At 37.1% G+C, this 19880-nt stretch overlaps 1 protein-coding gene across 1 annotated transcript; it reads left to right on the top strand.

The window, feature by feature from the left end:
* Positions 1-3971: 3971 nt before the first annotated feature.
* Positions 3972-5907, top strand: LOC143850692 (putative xyloglucan endotransglucosylase/hydrolase protein 23). Its single transcript, XM_077359916.1, has 3 exons — positions 3972-4241; positions 4964-5157; positions 5502-5907. The coding sequence occupies exons 1-3, from the start codon at positions 3975-3977 to the stop codon at positions 5905-5907; spliced, it is 867 nt and encodes a 288-aa protein (XP_077216031.1). The 5' UTR covers positions 3972-3974.
* The last annotated feature ends 13973 nt before the right edge of the window (positions 5908-19880 follow it).

Below are 19880 nucleotides of genomic sequence, written 5' to 3'. Positions count from 1 at the left end.
GCGCCCTTGCAAAAATCAGATGAAAGGGCGTCCCCATTGGTTGTAGGTCACCCATGTGCATTTACTGTTTTTTGACATTTACATTTTATAAATGCACTTTGGTGACATGGGGACAGCCTTTCATCTGAGTTACGCAAGGGGTGCCCTTGAGAAGTAGGAATACTTTAAAGTGTAAATGAATTACATTAAAAAACAACAAGAGGTGAATAGAGTAGAGAAGGAGAGAAACAACCCTTCTATAAGTTATTTATTATTGCAAAATCTAGGAATAGCATCATGGACAAGCTGCTGCTATAAATTAGTTATTATGGTGGCAGCAACACATTTTTGCATCAATAGCTGCTTCATATTTGCAATATCCACTAGCAGCGCCCGTTGACTGGCAATCCCTATTGCAAGCAGTTTCCGACCCACAAACAAAACCAGTGCAGGTTTCGTAAGGGGCCGCTGTCACCTTTTCAACTGTACAGGGAAAGATGAAACTTATACTTGTTAGATATAACAGAGAAAGCAAGTTTTGGGCTTCTTTGGAGCCACCGAAATTAATTCTTATTTGTAATTACAATTATTTAAATAAAAGGCCCAGTTTGTTTTGGATTTTGAGAACTGATGGTGAGTTCAAAACTCATTATTTGACTCAATTTTATGTTTAATTTTGAGTCCAATAACCAATTTTGGACTCGCAAGAGGTTCTCAAGATCCAAAACAAACCGAGGTTTGAGAGAGAGAGAGAGAGAGAGAGAGAGAGAGAGAGAGAGAGAGGTTTACCTGACAATGAAGATGTGATGAAAAGGATCAACATAAGGGCCAGAGGGATTCGCTTCATTAAATCTGAGGAAGGCATGGCTCTGGCAAACAACTTAACGATTGGGGGTGAGTTGGAAGGGTGTTGGCATTGAGCCATTTTTATAGTGTAGGATGGTGAATCCTTTAGATTTCATTTTACCCTCTTGGAGATTTTGTTGTTTTTACTTCAAACTTATTGTTATTTTTAGAGACAAGTGACCACCCAAATATATCTTAGATACATCACAACATTGTGATCCTTTGGGGTGCGTTTGGACTGCTGGAATCGGGAGTCGATATTGCTATTGGATGGTGAATCCTTTAGATTTCATTTTACCCTCTTGGAGATTTTGTTGTTTTTACTCCAAAATTATTGTTATTTTTAGAGAGACAAGTGACCACCCAAATATATCTCAGATACATCACAACATTGTGATCCTTTGGGGTGCATTTGGACTGCTAGAATCGGGAGTCGATATTGCTATTACATTCCAATCGAATTTCAATTCCCTCAGTAAACGGAATAATGATTCTAATTCTAGTGTTTGTGTAAGTAATTAGCCTCTTACAACGGTAAGCGTGGAAATTAATCACAGATAGGAGAAGTTTGTAGCCTTACGAGTGCAAATAGAGAGAGAAAGTGGAAAAAGTCCAAAGTGTTGGACGTTTCTTCTCATTTCATTAATTTTCATTCAAAAGTCAAAAACTGCTGTCCTCTTACAATTCGTATGGAGTAATAGTATTCCTTCTCCAAATCAAATAACAAACTAAATAAATAAATAACCTACTAGGCAACAATGCCCATTTGACAACACACTAATATAGCAAGGACTGTTTTCTACAATAAGGAATTATGTAAAGAAAGATTCTCAATAAAAACTTACATTTAATTTTGAGGAACTACGACAACCAATTGTGAGCCCTGTGCCGATTATTGGACTAAAAATTACATTTAATTTTGAGTCCAATAATAGGTGTTAGAACTCACAATCAATTGTCAGAATCATAAACAAACAAAGTCTAAAAGACACTCAGGCTCTGTTCATTTCAGATTTTGACAACCGATTGTAAGTCCAAAACCTATTATTGGACTCAAAATTACATTTAGATTTGAGTCCAATAATAGGTTTAGGGATGGCTATCGGTTGTCATAATATGAAATGAACAGGGCCTTATTGGGTCTCATTTTTTATATTTACATGACCAAATTCGTTGATCCCCGAATAGCAACCATAAGTCAGGCTCAGGCCAAATGCTAGTGGGGACACCTTTATTGGATAATCGCTGAATGTCGATTTTGTTGTCTCTAGAGACTCTTGGCGTGAAATTTGTTGTTTTTTAAAATCTTTGATATTTTTTTTTTAGCAGGACAACCCATCTAGATTAGGCAACTTGATTGGATTAGTATTTAGGTTAGATTGGAATATTCTACAGTCATCTCTTTTCATAGTTAACTTGATTTATTTCTATGTTTATCATCTAAGTGCTCTGCATAAGCACTACTTGATTCTCTAGTAATAGCATCCAAGAATTAGTAAAATCCGAGAGAGAGAGAGAGAGAGATGGAAGTTGCTCAGGGAATCGTGTGTGCTTAATGGAAGAAGAGAAGGAGATGAGAAGAGTCTAATTTAGTTAGAAATTTTAAAAAGTCCAAAAATTAAAAAGTTACTTTTTACTTTTGTGCTTTAAAATTTTGAGAGAAGATTCAAAATTGAAAGATCCCTCTTATTTTCAAAAAGCACTTGAACTTTGTGGTTAGTGTGGCTTGAACCCAAAACCTTAGAGTGTGTGGAGAGGTTCTCAACTACAATGCAAAACATTTAGTCCCCACATTGGAACTTTTGAAAGAGTTTCACATCCCTATAAGGTGGAGTGGGAGGAAAGGCTTGAACCTACCTTTTGGGAGGGAATTGGATTTTGTTGGATGACCCAGTTTTATACGAACACAAGTTCATATACATACAAAAGCATGGCGGGCCGGGCAGGGTCCGGCTTTGGGTAAAATTATAGTATCTTTTTGGTGTCCAAAACATTTTGATTTTCTATTAATTACTAAACAAATGTTATATTCCCAAACATTTTGGTAATGACACACATTAAACGTGAACCGTTTCATATCTAACTGTTGGGAGAGAAACATTTTGTCAATTAATGTGCTTTTACTTCTCCTCCAAAATTCATATTTCTCTCTATAAAAGAGAAAGATGGCAGCACTGTTTAGTACAAATTTTGGCAAAGAAAAACACAGAGAATACATGTTGTTCTATTAATGTTTTACACATACAAATCAAGATTTCACTCATTCCTTTTTACGTTCTGTGTCTGATCACATTTCAAGGTGGTTCTAATGGACCAATCAACCAGTGCACGTGCATTGGAGCCTGTTTTGGCCGTTTTATCTTAGAGTGTCGATTCGCGGATCCCGGTTGCACCATAGGGGACGGATACGATTCTTAAAGAGAGTGACCATGTGGCACGATTCAGCCTTCCTTCATTATCAACAATTTGATTTCTGAAAGGGTTTTTCATAAAATAAGTGTAAATTGATTTTCTAAGTTTCATTCAATTTCTAGAATTTTAACAGTACATAAGTTTTGGATCTGAGTTGCACTAATTTGGGGCCGAGTAACCAACTTGGGTTCTAGTAACCAATATATTCTTGGGTCCGAGTAATCAAGTTGGGTCTGACCTTCTTAATTTTGGGTTCTACCAAGTCATAGATCAGTCCCTATTTGATCCAATATCTCCAACAAGTTTTGGTTGCTAAGGAAGGGGCGTAGGCGTGCATCTGTCGAACGAGTTATTTTGGGTTTGATTTTCTGTGTGGCATGAGGGGGTAGGCGTGCATGCTTCATGAAATAGCTGTATATTTCGTAGATTTTTGGACATTTAATCCTCATTTCTAAAGCATGCATGGATATAATATAAGTAATCAATTGTGTGCATGCTTTAGAATCGAGGATTTAATGATACAATCCAAAAATCTACAAAATATACAGCTTTTTCATGAAGCATGCACGCCTACCCCTTCCTACTACACCAAGCACCCAAGTACCAGCTGTAAAACATTCACTGCTGCCAATTCTCTCATCCTCCTCAAGCAATTAACTCCACGCATGCCAACATGCTCTTTTGCCTATAAAAAGCACTCCCTACTTTCCAACTTGTCAACTTCAGACCCACTTGAAATGCCTAATTCTTTGAACATGTGGCTTGTTTTGTTGCTCGCAAGCTCGCTGATTGCTGCCTCTGCTGGAAATTTCTATCAAGAGGTCGATACTATATGGGGTGATGGTCGTGGTAAGATACTAGACAACGGGGAATTGCTAAACTTGTCCATGGACCAGGGTTCTGGGTCTGGTTTTCAGTCCAAAAATGAGTATCTATTCTGCAAGATCGATATGCAAATGAAGCTCGTTCTGGGGAATTCAGCAGGCACTGCCACCACCTACTACGTGAGCGTTTTATGATCTATCTATTTTTAGTTAGACAAGTGTTCAATTTCTTGTTGGTTGCTTTAAGGTCATGTTTAGCAGCCATGAAAAAAAATTTCCATGGAATATTAGTTTATTCAGTAATGAGAGAGGGGTATAAAGGGTGGGAGAGGGAGTGAGATGAGAGGGCATGTGTGAGGAGAATGAGAAGTGGCTGAAAAAACAGGGAAAATAAAAACACTACTCAAAATAGAGTTTTTAGTTTTCCTATGTTTTAGTAAAAGAAATTCCCATTGAATATTAGTTTATACATTGATGAGAGAGGGAGAGAATTGAGAGGGAATAGATGAGGAGAATGAGAAGTGGCTGAAAACAGGGAAAAGAAAAACACTACTCAAAATAGTCTTTTTAGTTTTCCTATTTTTTAGTAAAATATTTTCCATGGAATATTAATTTATTCAATGATGAGAGAGGGGGAAGGAAGGTGGGAGATTGAGAGACCATACAAATTAAAGGCAACTTTTTTCAGTGATCAAGACCATTTATGTATTGATCTCCATAGCAAATAGGCCGTGCTCAAGAAATATTCTCCATTATTCGAATGATACTGAAATCCTCATCATTCATAAATTTTGATAAGCAGATGATCCTAGCCACGAAGGGCGCGACACATGATAAAAAAAAAGAAGGGAAATGATATTTTCACCTCTGTTCTAACATAACTAAACTTGCATATATTGCAGCTACAATCTACAGAGCCAAATCGAGATGAGATCGATTTTGAATTCCTTGGTAACCTTAGCGGAGAACCATACATACTCCAGACCAACATTTACACCCAAGGAATGGGTGCGAGAGAGCAACAAATTTATCTGTGGTTCGACCCCACCAAAGAGTTCCATACATACTCTATTCTATGGAACCCCCAAAATGTAGTGTAAGTTCTCATATCCACTTCAATCCACTTTATTTTCATAAACCCATTTACTGGTTAGATTTATCTATGCATTTTATTGAAACAACCAATTGCTACAAAAGACATAGGGCCACTCTTTTTGGTTGGCCATACACACGGAATTTTAATTAATATCAAGGAGTAGTATGGTTTTGAACCTAGGACCTAAGTGATGTAACCTGGCTAGCTCTCATACCATGTGAAACAACCAGTTACTCCAAAAACTCAAGCTGTTAGAGATGGTGTTATTTAATCATTTATACTTCAACACTTCCCTCAATGACGTTTTATTATCTCTTAGATATTCTTGGTTTCATCTCTTACAGCTTCTCCGTGGACGGCATTCCAATCAGAGAATTCAAGAACATGGAATCGAGTGGTGTACCTTTCCCAATGTACAAACCCATGAGGATGTACGCGACCATTTGGAATGCCGAGGGTTGGGCAACGAGAGGTGGGAGTGTCAAAATAGATTGGTCACAAGCGCCCTTCACTGTTTCTTATAGAAACTACAACGCTAATAATGCTTGTGTGTGGTCTTCTGGCGCATCATCTTGTGCTTCCAACAATTCCTCTCCTTCCTCTAAACCTGCTTGGCTATCTCAAGGGCATGATTTGGTGAGCCAAAAGCTGCTAAGATGGGTACAGAAGAATTACATGATCTACGACTATTGCACCGATTTGAAGCGCTTCCCACAAGGCCTGCCTCCAGAATGCTCAAATATCTCTTAGAGGCGTCCGTGATTATTAATTATATTTTTCTTATAATTGTTTATAGACATAATATCACTGGTTCTATACTTTCTTCTTAATGTTATCACTTTTGTTTTTGGTGGATTAAGGGCAATGTAAATCATTCACTGTGATTATTAATTATCTAACGCGGGTATTTTACATTGGCCTCCAAGTAAATGGACAAGGCATAAAACTATATGAAGGAGCTAATGGGATGCACAAGACCAACACAACGAAAGGGCCCGTGTAAGACTACTTTGAACACAAATAAACAGCAAAATATACACTATACATATGGAGGGATACTAGACCGACAGGCACCCTTGCAAAAATATACTCATGATAAAGGGCTGTTTTGGGATCTCAGTGACATGCATGTGTCTTTCTATGGTAATGGTGAAAATTTGGAATATGAATTTTTTTTAGGATTTTACAAAGTCCCTATTTCTTCACAACTAAGGCAGGACTTGTTTAGGATTTTACAGTCCCTATTTCTTCACGACTAAGGCAGGACTTCAAAGCCCCAATCACTCAAAATCCCCTAATGAGACCCCACAAGCATATTCCTGGAGTGACCCACAATCCGCTAGAGTGACCCACAGTCTGGGAAGTGCTCAGGGGATTTAAAATCCCGTGCGAATAATTGCGCCTTAAGGTCTGTGTCTACCTAGCAGATCTGAAAGTCAAAATGATATCCACGCTCCCTCCTTTGCTAATAACACTCCATTTATTAAACACTAGTTTTGATCGACCGTGGTAGTTATTTGGGAATTGTGACAACCTCTACCAGCTAAATAGAAAGTGTAAGATGATGAGTTGGTAAGAGATGACATACTAAGACTAAGCACAAGAGAAGTTACCTCTACAATATGGAATAAAGTCCATCAAAAGCCTGCAAAGGAGATGGTTACCTCTACAATATGGAATAAAGTCCATCAAAAGCCTGCAAAGGAGACGTTCGGTCTACAATATTTAATACAGTCCATTATCAAAAGGCTAGAAATGCAATACTAGGGAAGGGCAAAATCCTATAGTCAAACTGCTTCATCTCTTTCCTTCTTTTTCTTTTTTTTTTGAATGGTATGTCTTTCCATTTGTACACAGCAGAAAATAAGCATGCATAGAAAAGAATTACCTGAGCAGGATTGTTTGTGCATCAAAATAATAAGCTAAAATATCAAACAACAAAAACTGAAGGAAAATACATTGAATTTTAATTCAATAACCATACTTAAATTTGTCCCCTTGTATCATGTAGTGTACAATCAAGTATGAGTTGGACTAGAAATAAAAGTTGTCTCCAACTAAAAAACTCAACTTCTAAATACAGAAATCATTGAACTACAACCAGTATCTAAAAACTAGAACAAATACACTGTTTAACTCATCCTCGTCCAAAACCTAACCCTAGAAACATTTTCCTGAAGTTATAAAGACTTTTAAATTTAAAATTAAAAAAGTGGAAACAACTCTAATTTCATCACTGATCTCATTACTGAAGTATCACATTTGTAGGCTCTGAACTGGAAAGCTTGAAAAGTCCATAGAAATTCTTGTTTTTTTATTAAAGGAAACATTTATTAAGAACATAACCCAGATATACAAGCGGGGACAAGATGTCCGACTATACCATCTACAGTTTCAGAACTCCGGGAAAAAAAGGCAGCAGTTCCAGTCAAGGACACAGTGATTCCCCTACCTGTGTCGGCCAAACAATTGTAATACAATTCTAATTTTCCTTAGAAATTCTTGTAAGACTTGAAAAGGTCTAAATTAGCTATAGATCTCGTAAAACAGATATATTGATGAAATGGTATTCCTAGCAGAAGTTATTGCATCAATTTCGAGACCCTATTTTTTTACTGCATCAATTATCCCCCGATCATGGAAAACTCATCCTGTGTCGGCCAAACAATTGTAATACAATTCTAATTTTCCTTACAAATTCTTGAAGTCTTGAAAAGATCTAAACTAGCTATAGATCTCGTAAAACAGATATATTGATGAAATGGCATCCCTAGAAGAAGTTCTTGCATCAATTTCGAGAACCTGCATCAACTATCCCCCGATCATGGAAAACTTATCCTTGAGTTCCGAGTCTTTGTGCACTTCAACACACTTTAAATCTTCAACCTCAACAATGAACCTTTTTCAAAAGAGTGGCATTGAAGTCCTTAACCACCCAAGATTACATCGGCAAGCATCAATAGAAAAGTTACAATTTTGACAATCCTTCCAACATACCTTTCATCAGAAACATACCCCTCTGCATGTCTTCTACCTATTGAATTGTTTACTCCACATGGCTGCACAACATCAAATTATGAATCCCATGTCACCTTCCTAGGGTGTTTTTTTTTTTTTTTGATCGGTTCCTAGGGTTTTTTTTTTCCCCAAAAGGTAGCCATAACTAATTTATTAAGTAGCAATCTGTTTACCTAGAGGTGACAATATGTCCCTAGGGCTGGCAACGGGGCGGGTCGGGGCCGGATGTTGGGGTCCCCTAACCCTTCCCCTCTGCGGGGAATTTTCCCCCTCCCCTTCCCCTTCCCCTTTGCGGGGATGGTGGGGAATCCCCCTCCCCTCCCCGCGGGGAATATCTAATCCCCTTCCCCTTCCCCTTCCCCTCTCCGCATCCTTCGGGGACAAAATCCCCTCCCCGCCCCGCCCCGCATCCTTCGGAAACAAAGGGAATTCTCCTTATTCCTACCTTAAACAAATTGAAACTACAGGGGTGTATTTGTCACATTTTAAACTATAGGGGTGGAAGTGGATGTGTCAGAAACTAGAGGGGGTGTAAATGTAATTATCCCTATTATTTTAGTGTCCATTTGATATTCTATGTGTTGTGTCTCTCAGTCTCTGTGAAGGCCGTTCAATACCATAGTCATACCATCTAATTACTGATTTACTGGGGAGTGGGGAAATGATACATCTCAATCTAATTACTGGGGAAATGATAGAACCATCTAATTTGGGATGATTTTTGGCCGTTCAATACCATACCAAATTAGGGACTAGCAAATGAACAATCCAGATCATCCGAAGCGAGTCATGTTCTGGGTTGTTGTTTTTTGTGATCTAATGTAGTAATGTGGTACGTGGCAGACACGCAAGGTGATCCGAGCTGTTGGTATGGTTTGGCAATTGGCACTTTGGGCCTTTGGCCACCGCCTACTAGATTTGAGATTAGCTGATCCACAACTAGGGGGCGAAAAATCATCTCCCACAAATAAATTGTACATTTTTATTGTGGGGCTAGGATCGTTCAGATCAGTTTTAAGCCGTTTCTTTCGTGGGAAGGAATTAAGGAAACCCTAACTCCCTAAGTCCCTAACCAAAATAAAAATGCAATTTATTATTTTATTTTTGCCACCGATATTGAGCCTGTTGGCACTACAATTTTTTGATAATTGCATACACTCAGCGTCTCAGCTTGTCTTTATTATTTCAACATCTGTGAAAATGTTATTATAGTTCCCAAAATGCTCTCAGAAGCTAATTAAAAGGAAAAGACAAGCTAAGTTTATGTTTGGGGGAATCTTGTAGCCGATCCACAGAGTTTATAGTAGTTTTCCTTAAAAAAAAAACTTAAAAATTTACAAAAAAAAATGGCATTGATTATTTGATTAGCGGGGCGTAGCGGGGCGGGTCGGGGCGGGGCGGGGCGGGGCGGGGACAACTCCATCCCCTTCCCCTTCCCCTCCCCGCACCGGGGAATTTTTATATTCCCCTTCCCCTTCCCCTTCCCCTCTCAAATCGGGGAATCCCCTCCCCAAACGGGGCGGGGCGGGGCGGATCCCCGCTTTTTCGGGTGAAATTGCCAGCCCTATATGTCCCCCACAATGTAAAACAGCAGCTAACGTTCAAGCACAATGAAAAAACACTACAGATTACACCACCACGAACTCAAGAACTACACATATTCCCTTTCCAATCCTTCTTTAGTCAATCTATCAGCCACAGAGAGAGGGGGAAAATGCCACCTTCCTTGGTTTAACCATCACTGAACTACCAATGCGATCAAATTCTCCCATACTTGAAAATTTGAAATTTACATAATGCTTATAAACCAGGACATGTACACAAAAAACCTCTTTAATATACATCACCGGATCATAAATTGATTTCACTTCTTTCTCACAATCGAATCCAAGGCAACAAATAAATATGCATATCCTCATCATCTTCATAAACAGGATATTCAGCAAGTTCTAACAAGTCCATAATTGGAGGCTCTTTGTGATCATAGGTTGATTTGTTAGCACATCAAAGTGTCGCACCCAATTAATTTAATGTTTGGATATTGTTGGCTGCCATGTTAGAATTGAATGAGATTCATAGGTCCACAATTACGGTAATTCAGCACCCAATCGGATCTTAGGTGGGCGCAGGTGGAAAATGGACTTCTGTATTGCTGTCATTTCCTCCATCTCTTCTTATAGCAGGATAAGTTCCTCGATCCATTGCCGTAGTCATGGATTCCTTGTTCGGCTTATTCACATGATTGAACTCCTCTCTTCCGACACACTTGCTTGATGCTTCTATAACCATGGAAGCATCACCTGGTTAGATCTCAAACCTCGTTCCAACATTCCATAGAAATCAACAAAATTTACAGATTTCGAGGATCTAATAACAATCGATACACATAAAGTAACAAAGAAAATACACAGCAGAAAATAAGCAGGAATAAAAAGAGAAAGATACATACAACATTAACTAAGCAAGATTGTTTATGCATCAAATTGATTGAAGGAGCTCCTCTCTTCCGAGACACTTGTTTGATGCTCCTATAACCTTGGAAGCATCACCTGGTTAGATCTCAAACCTCGTTCCAACATTCCATGGAAATGGACAAAATTTACAGATAAAAAAAAAAAAAAAAACAATTGATACACATAAGGTAAGAAATAAAATACATACAGCAGAAAATGAGCAGGAACAAAAAGAGAATGATACATACAACATTAACTAAGCAAGAGGTTTGAGCATCAAATTGACAAAACCAAAATAACAAACAACAAACGCTAAAAATAAAAGAAACTACATTGAACAATCATCCTAAATGTATCCCCTTAAATCATATACAGAGAGCTCATCAAGTACGGCTTGAACTCAACTTGTTTCCAACTGAATTAACTTATAAAACAAAGAAATCAATTGTCGTTTCATCAAAGGATTCAGCACCATCATTGCTCCCACATAGAATGCTTTAAAAGGGGTACATTCAAGCGGTCAGAAGAAGCACAAAAGAGCTTTTAACTCATTAAGAAAAGGATGACTGAGGCTCCTATCCTTACACTTCCAGATTTCAACAAGGTATTTGAGGTTGATTGTGATGCTTCAAATGTGGCTATCGGTGCAGTACTTAGCCAAGAAGGTAAGCCAAGAAGGTAAGCCCATTGCATACTTTAGTGAGAAATTGAAGGATAGCCGGAAAAAAGTACTCTACCTATGATAAGGAATTCTATGCTATCGTTAGAGCCTTGGAACACTGAAGTCACTACCTCGTATCCAAAGAATTTATTCTCTTTTCGGATCATGGGGCATTGAAATATATAAATAGCCAGCACATGCTCAACAGTAGGCATGCTAAATGGGTTGAATTTCTACAAGCCTACTCCTTTCATATCGAGCACAAGTCCGGCAAGCAAAATCAAGTAGCGGATGCTTTAAGTCGAAGACATTCCTTGCTTTCCACTATGCAAGTGAAAGTCATAGGTTTTAAGTTAAAAGAACCTTACAAGGATGATCCATTCTTTTGCAAAATTTGGAAGGAATGTTTGAAGGGTCTATTTCATCACTTTCTTTTGCAAGATGGCTATCTCTTCAAGGAAAACAAATTATGTATTCCGCAGGGCTCTTTAAGGGAAGCTATTATCAAAGAAGCACATGGAGGAGGAATTGGTGGAAATTTTGGTAGAGACAAGACCCTTGATCGTGTACAAGAAATTTTTTATTGGCCTCATATAGTTCGTGATGTTGCAAAGCATGTGGAGCGTTGTACAACTTGTCATGCTGCAAAAAGTCATTGCCAAAATACTGGTTTATACGCTCCATTACCTGTTCCTACAGCACCGTGGGAAGATGTGAGCCTAGACTTTGTGGTGGGATTACCACGAACTCAAAGAAACAGGATTCTGTCATGGTGGTTGTTGATCGGTTCTCCAAGATGGTGCATTTTGTACCATGCAACACTAGTATCAATGCAACTCATGTGGCTAGTCTTTATTTTCGGGAAATTGTTAGACTCCATGGTGTTCCAAAGACAATGACATCTCATCATGACTCAAAGTTTATGAGCCATTTTTTGCGCACCCTTTGGGGAAAGCTTGGAACTACTCTTCAGTTTAGTTCTTCTTATCACCCACAAACGGATGGACAAACAAAATCAGTCAATCGAAATCTGAAAAACCTTTTGAGGTTTTGAAGTGTAGTTTACAACGGAAGAAACGGAGATGAAAAACTCCATGTATTTTGAAAGTTATGGCGGAAATAGTTAAACTCGCGCTTTGGTCAAGTAGTTTACATACCTACCTCCGATTGAATGACCATAACTCACTCAATTCAACTCGTAATTCATTGAAATTTGTTCCATTTTGAAGGAGTCGAAGTGTAGTTTAAAACGGATGAAACGGAGATGAAAAACTCCAAGCATTTTGAGAGTTATGATGGAAATAGTTAGACTCGCGCTTTGGTCTAGCAGTTTACAGACCTACCTCCGATTTATTGACCATAACTCACTCAATTTAACTCGGAATTGATTTAAATTCATACCATTTCGAAGATGTCGAAGTGTAGTTGAAAACGGAAGAAACGGAGATGGAAAACTCCAAGTATTTTTAGAGTTATGATGGAAATAGTTAGACTCGCGCTTTCGCCTAGCAGTTTACAGACCTACCTCCGATTGAATGACCATAACTCACTCAATTCAACTCGAAATTGATTCAAATTCATGTCATTTCGAAGATGTCGAAGTGTAGTTGAAAGCGGAAGAAACGGAGATGAAAAACTCCAAGTATTTTAAGAGTTATGATGGAAATAGTTAGACTCGCGCTTTCGCCTAGCAGTTTACAGACCTACCTCCGATTGAATGACCATAACTCACTCAATTCAACTCGGAATTCATTGAAATTTGTTCCATTTCGAAGGAGTCGAAGTGTAGTTTAAAACGGAAGAAACGGAGTCTATGTGGATGCTTGCAAGTGTTACACAAGAATTGATTACAAATTGTTCTTACATGGTAGTGTGTACAGGCAGTCGGAAATTTGTTCTCTACACAGACGACTCAAGTGTAAATAGATAACTTGGCTATGTGGATGCTTGCAAGTGTTACACAAGAATTGATTACAAATTGTAATCACAAATTGTACCTTCTGGTCAAGTATGGGCTCGAACTGGAACAGTTTCTAGAAGTTTTTCCCTTGATCTCCATCCATGTTTGGCAGCATCCTTATAGTCCACAGGCTTAATTTTAGCAACTGGCAGCTTGTGATCTACAAAACCAGCATAAGCATGGGATGACAACTGACTAAGGTAATTTTTCTGCACTAATTTTAAAAGCCAAATCATAGCATGGAGATTGCTAAGTAGATGGTACCTACCAAACCCATGTACAATATGTTGGCCAACTGCTTGCTCCTGTGAACAAGAAAAAGGAAATAAGAAAAAATATATGAAAATTTGATATTACATAACTTTAAAGGAACCTTAATTTCATTTTTCTAAAAGATTGGCAAGAAGGAACCTTATCTTCACTTTTCCTTCTGAATTCCATGCGGAATCTTCATTTGCAAAGCACCAAAAATTCATAAATATTAGAACATGTTATCAATACGCACAATACGTAAAAGCTATAAACAGAAAAATTTGACATTACTTATCTTTTAAAGCTTGGAAGAATAGATACCATCATGATACCAAATCTCCACTACAAAATACCGAGCAATCACAAAAATTAGATTATGAGCAAGAAGAAAAGGAAAATGACTGCAATATACTGAAAATAATTTCATAAACCGTTATTTATATAAAGAGAGAAAAAGAAAACATAAAAGAGAGACAACCATATGAATTTACAAAATGAATGGAGGAAAACTAGAAAATGCAATGCTCCAAGTTAAAATGATATCCACTAGATATGCACCTACTCAAGTCAACGATCTAATCAAAGGTGCCTCAATAGACTTTACCTAAAGGATGGCACCATATCCTCCTTGATATCTTCGAGAGATGAAATCTAATATCAAAGATGTGACAGAGGACAATGTACAAGGTTAGGATTGGAATATAATTAGGAAAAAAATGAATAGAAGAAAATGAAAATTACCTTCTAATCGCGTCTTTGATTCTACCAAAATTGACAGCTATAGCTTTCATTGATGAAAATATTTTCAAAAACCCATGTAAGAAAATATTTTCACACACATAAGAAAACCCATGCGATGCGCAGGGCGACAATAAAAAGTAAATAGAATTTGAAAATCTTTAGGCCTAATTGCTAGGATAATATGTGCAACTCAAAAAAAAAAAAATGAAAGAGTGATGAATCTAAAAGGAATTTGGTTTGAGGAGATATGAAGTCAAACTTTAAGCAGTACAATTGAAAAAAATACAAAAACAAAAAGAGGATGATGCACCAGTAAAAAGGTCTATCAATCAAAGGTAACTAAAATTTTAAAGCAAAACAATTCACTATATTGAAGACTGCATTTAAAGAAATAGGAGCTCAGCCCTATTCATCCATGTACTTCGTGACATAAATTTTTAGAATTGCAGAGGGGAAGAAAAAAATACAAAGTAACAAATAAAAAAGAAGAGAAAGTAGAATAATATTGAACAGGCACATAGATCCACCAGAAGCAAGCCAACCAAGTTGACATACCAAAAATAATAATAATATTTGTTTTACATAGATCCACCAGAAGCAAGTCAACCAAGTTGACATAGCAAAAATAATAATAATATTTGTTTTGCTAACCTAGTAAGCAACTGAGGGATATGGAGCAGAGAAAAACGTTGCTTGGCAGGCTGCACGAGCAACGAATGGCATGGTCTAATGTGAAGTGGCAGAGAAAGCTCAAAATCCCAAACTTAGATGACAAAACCAACATAACCAATTACCTAAAACATGTAATGAAATGATTGAAATCAGAAGGTGTTCCTTCGATGCCTCGTCTTCTAAACCTCGTCTTCTAAACCATAACGTTCTGACCCATCTCCAATATATGAATTTGTTAGCCCCCACCCTTCCCATTAGTGCTCCTGAAGAGGGATTTTTTTAGCCCCAACACTTCCTATTAGTGCTCCCACTTGGCCTTGCTCATTTAGTCGAGCTCTTGAAAGATTGGCCGGCTCACATCAAGGGATGTCAATCAATAAATGAAAATAATTGTGCATATGCACATATGTGGAAGAGTAAATATATTGAAAATGACAACGATCACATTAAAATGTGGAATAGTACTTCTGCATGATAGACTTTAGCAATGAGATATATAATATTACAATTCAAAAAATGAGATGTATAATATCGAATCTATTTTAATTTTTTGGTCATGCAGTATAAATGGATGCACTTCATCTTTATCAGTCACAAAGATAGGTGAAAACAACAAATGGTTGAAGCATTAACTATAGTAATCTCCAATGTGAAAATGGATGATATAGCCAAGATGGCTCTTAAGTCTAAACACTGTTGTGTTGTGACCTTGAAGTAGTGACTACCATCATAACTGAATTACGTAAAAGGAGAAATCATGCCCTGTTGGTGAAAGATGATCATGGAAGATACAATTAGCGCCGAAAGCAGGAAAGAAGGTGATAAAATCATAATCATTAATTCTGCAATCCAGTATTTTGTTGTTTTAATCACTGTTTATACATAATGCATTGAGAGCCAGTAAGGCCATGTTTGTTTTGGATTTTGAGAACCGAAATTAAATCCAAAACTAAAACTGATTAGTGGAGTCAAAATTATGTTTAGTTTTGAGTCCAATAATCAGTTCTCATAATCAATCATTAGAAAAAATCAGTTTTCAAAATCCAAAGCAAGCAAGGCCTAAATGTGTTTAATACACATCAACAGGATAACGATGTTTCCGCTTGCTAAATGCAAAAAAATTTACAATTCCAAAAATAAATACATAATTTTGCAAACCTAGGGAACTAAGCCCAGTAATTATGTATGAGACTTTACACTCAAGTTTGAATCATGATTTTAGGAGTAGTAATCCGTATTGCAAATTTGCACCTTCTTACTTGATTTCAACAACAATATTTGAATCAATGGCTTAAATCACAAATCTTAAAATAAATATTCAAGAAACCTATGAAAAAAAACATGTGGATCTGATAAAGGCTGAAGTCATTCTAAGGGAGAACCAAATGGTAGATTCTCCACATCACCCTCAAGGATTCTTAACAGACCTGTGTTTTCTTGCAATCCCACCCCAAAATTCGAAACACTAACCACGAAAAATATACAACCAAGTGAAACAGACTTGAACCATATAAAATGATACTATTGTTCGTTGTCCCACAACCATTTTTGCCATTGAAGTTAGCATCTTGAGTAGCCTAATAAACGTGAAAAATCTAATTAGAACAGTGTAGATTGGAGGAGTGATTCAAATACCCAAGAAAAATATGCAGGGAGGGGTAATTAAAAATTGTCTTAAAAACAATGTGGAATAGGACATAAAGAACAGAGGAGAATTTTGAACTTATAATATAAAAAATTCCAAATAAGCATAGTTTGCATATCAATTTTTTTTGTTCAAAAAAAAAAAAAAAAGAATCCCACCGTATTGGGTGGAATACAATTAGCTTCTCTAATAATAAACTCATTTGCTATATCAATGTAAAGTGTGTATGTAACGAGCCAGCAAGATTCACAATCAGCAAGAAGAGTCAGCAATAGAAATAAGAGTATTGCCAGCAAGGCTAAGAGATTGAGTAACTAATTCAGTTAGAGTTGTTAGAAAGTAGTTTAGACAGTTGAGGTTATTCATAGGGCTATAAATGTAGGTAATGAGAGAAACAGAGGATATGAAAAAGTCTGTAGGTAATGGAGGTGTAATGGAGGTTCTGGTGCTTCGAAACCAGCTGTCTTTCTTCAATTTTCTGTAATTCAGAATCTCTTCTTCTTCTTCTTAGAACTCTGTTTTTTTTCTTCTTCTCTGATCTAAGTTCGTAACATTGGTGCTTTCATTGACTTCTCACAATCATGGCTGAGAATACACGATTGAAGAGCTTAGATGATGCTGTCAAGAAGCTGCTTGAAACCACATCTGCACAGGAGACACGATTGCAGAATCACCAAGAAATAGCCATTCAACAAAGAGATGTTTTGCTTGATATTTCCAATAAATTTACAGCTTTGGATGGTAGAGTGAATCAGTTATCCAGACGAATTGAACAAGGGGGTCGTCTTGCGGGAGTGCGAGATGAGCACCACGAAGGAATGCGAGATGTGAACAATTCTGGGGGGTTTTCTGCAAGACAATTAAGATCGGAATTTCCTCGATTTGACGGTGTTGATCCTGCAGCTTGGATCTCGAAAGCTAACAAATTCTTTCGATTTCATCATACATCAGAAGCATTAAAGTTGGAAATAGCCTCATTTCACTTGGATGGAAAGGCATACGATTGGTTTCATGCTATGGAAAGAGAACATCCCTTTGATTCTTGGGCACAACTCGCTGTGGCTCTCCAAACCAGGTTTGGTCCTTCCATTTATGATAATCCTCAAGGCAAATTAGCCAAATTAATGCAGACCTCCACCGTTGGAAATTATCAAGCGGAATTCAATGCTTTAGCCAACCGTACTGTTCATCTTCCTTCTAAATTCTTGGTAGATTGTTTTGTGTATGGTCTAAAACCAGAAATTCGAAATGAGGTTCAGATTCATTTGCCAAATTCTTTATCCCAAGCTGTAGGTTTAGCTACAATGGTTGAAGCCAAGATTAATGATGCCGAGAAAATTACATACAAACCCAGTTTCAAAACTTCCTTTTCCCCTGTATCTCAGCCTGTGACTGATAATTCAATTGGGGGTTCTTCATCAATTACCAAAATTCCTCTGCAAGATGGTCCAATTCAGAGGTTAACAACAGCAGAATTGCAAGCTAAACGTGATAAGGGATTGTGTTATACCTGCGATGAGAAATACAATCCAGGCCATAAATGCAAAATGAAGCAATTGTTTTTACTTTGTAATGCTGATGCGTGTCAAGAATCAGATACAATGGATAGAGATGCCGATACATTGTGCCTCAATCAGGTTCTTGAAAAGTCTGACAAGAACCCAGAAATCTCTCAGTTCTGAAGCATGATTATCCAGATTTGAACCTTGAGGACAAGGTTCGTTTTCAAGGGGAAGCAATTGTAACGAGCCAGCAAGATTCACAATCAGCAAGAAGAGTCAGCAATAGAAATAAGAGTATTGCCAGCAAGGCTAAGAGATTGAGTAACTAATTCAGTTAGAGTTGTTAGAAAGTAGTTTAGACAGTTGAGGTTATTCATAGGGCTATAAATGTAGGTAATGAGAGAAACAGAGGATATGAAAAAATCTGTAGAACGTATTTCTTGTAATGGAGGTGTAATGGAGGTTCTGGTGCCTCGAAACCAGCTATCTTTCTTCAATTTTCTGTAATTCAAGAATCTTTTCTTCTTCTTCTTCTTCTTCTTCTTCTTCTTAGAACTCTGTTTTTTTTCTTCTTCTCTGATCTAAGTTCGTAACAGTGTATCATCTGAGCTTAAACTTAGGATCTGCATTGTTCCATTTTTCTTCATTTTCGTTTAGCTGTAACATCAAGAAAACCCCATATTGATAGTTCAATCTAATTAGAGAATTTATATCTTCAACTCAGCATAGATTCGTATTCCATAGAAGTAAACATTTCATACATTTCATTGATCAAGACCTAACATAAATTTAAAATGGAAATTAAAATACAGAAAAAGGAAAGAAAGAAGATATAAACTGATTACTTAATTGGACTCTGAGTTTGAACTCAGGGTAGATATGTCATTAAGATACAACTGATTTGGGGTCTTAGAATAGGATAAAGTCAATAACTGGATGAATACCCCAAAGAAGAGAGCATATTTTTGAGGTTATAGCACAGGAAAATTCCAAGTTAGCATAGTTTGCATATCATTTTTTTGTTCAAAATCAAAAGACAGAATTTTGAACTTGTAGCATAGAAAAATTTCAAGTTAACATGGTTTGCATATCATTTTTATGTTCAGAACCAAAAGAATCCCACCATATTGGGTAGAATCCAATCAGCTTCTCTAATAAAATACTCATCTGCTACATGCCTATATCAATGTCAAGTATCTCACATCTAAGCTAAAACTTTAGATATGCACTGTTCCTTTTTTTCTTCAGTATCTTTTAGCTCCAAGATCAAAAAATCTATTTGAGATTAGTTTGAAAAAAAAATGATTTGGAACCACTATACCTTCTATTTAAAGCTCAAGTCTTCAAAATCTCTTGGACTCGTTTAGAAGGTTCCGCAACAACAACTGCAATGGCCACAAAAACAACTGCAATGGCCACAAAAACAACTGCACAACAAATTAGTTTTCGTGTTTCGACCAAAATGCTAAGACGGTTGTTGCAGGACAATATCTTATAAAAGTTGAAACCTCCTTCTTGGATAAAAAGCCTAATCAATTCTCTGGCCAGGGTGCTTGGGGGGTTTTTGACAGCCGACCGGCTTCTATATTAACCATCCTATTCTCTATGTATTTTTTATTATTATTAAGCATATACCTTGCTCTCAAGATACTTACTCTTGGGTTTGGGTGTAATAGCTTTCTGCTTCTTGGACGAGTGCCTTTTTATTGAAGTTATTAGGGTTTCTGCAATGTATGAATCTATCAGTTTATGACTTTGATTCACAACTTTTACTTCCTATTTATCCAATTTCATGGTTTGCATTCATGAATACTAATTC

Source organism: Tasmannia lanceolata, unplaced genomic scaffold (assembly GCF_043159265.1).
Source record: "Tasmannia lanceolata isolate RefF3 unplaced genomic scaffold, GAP_Taslan_0.1 ptg000018l, whole genome shotgun sequence".
Classification (NCBI taxonomy): domain Eukaryota; kingdom Viridiplantae; phylum Streptophyta; class Magnoliopsida; order Canellales; family Winteraceae; genus Tasmannia; species Tasmannia lanceolata.
Note: the sequence above shows the minus strand (reverse complement) of the source record. Positions and strands in the feature narration are given on the sequence as shown.

What these genes read in the sequence shown, in the direction of transcription:
- LOC143850692 (XM_077359916.1), top strand. Translation starts at nt 3,975, where the DNA reads ATGCCTAATTCTTTGAACATGTGGCTTGTTTTGTTGCTCGCAAGCTCG. An exon ending in GCACTGCCACCACCTACTAC is followed by an intron (nt 4,242 to 4,963) that starts GTGAGCGTTTTA and finishes CATATATTGCAG; the next exon opens with CTACAATCTACAGAGCCAAA. An exon ending in TGGAACCCCCAAAATGTAGT is followed by an intron (nt 5,158 to 5,501) that starts GTAAGTTCTCAT and finishes CATCTCTTACAG; the next exon opens with CTTCTCCGTGGACGGCATTC.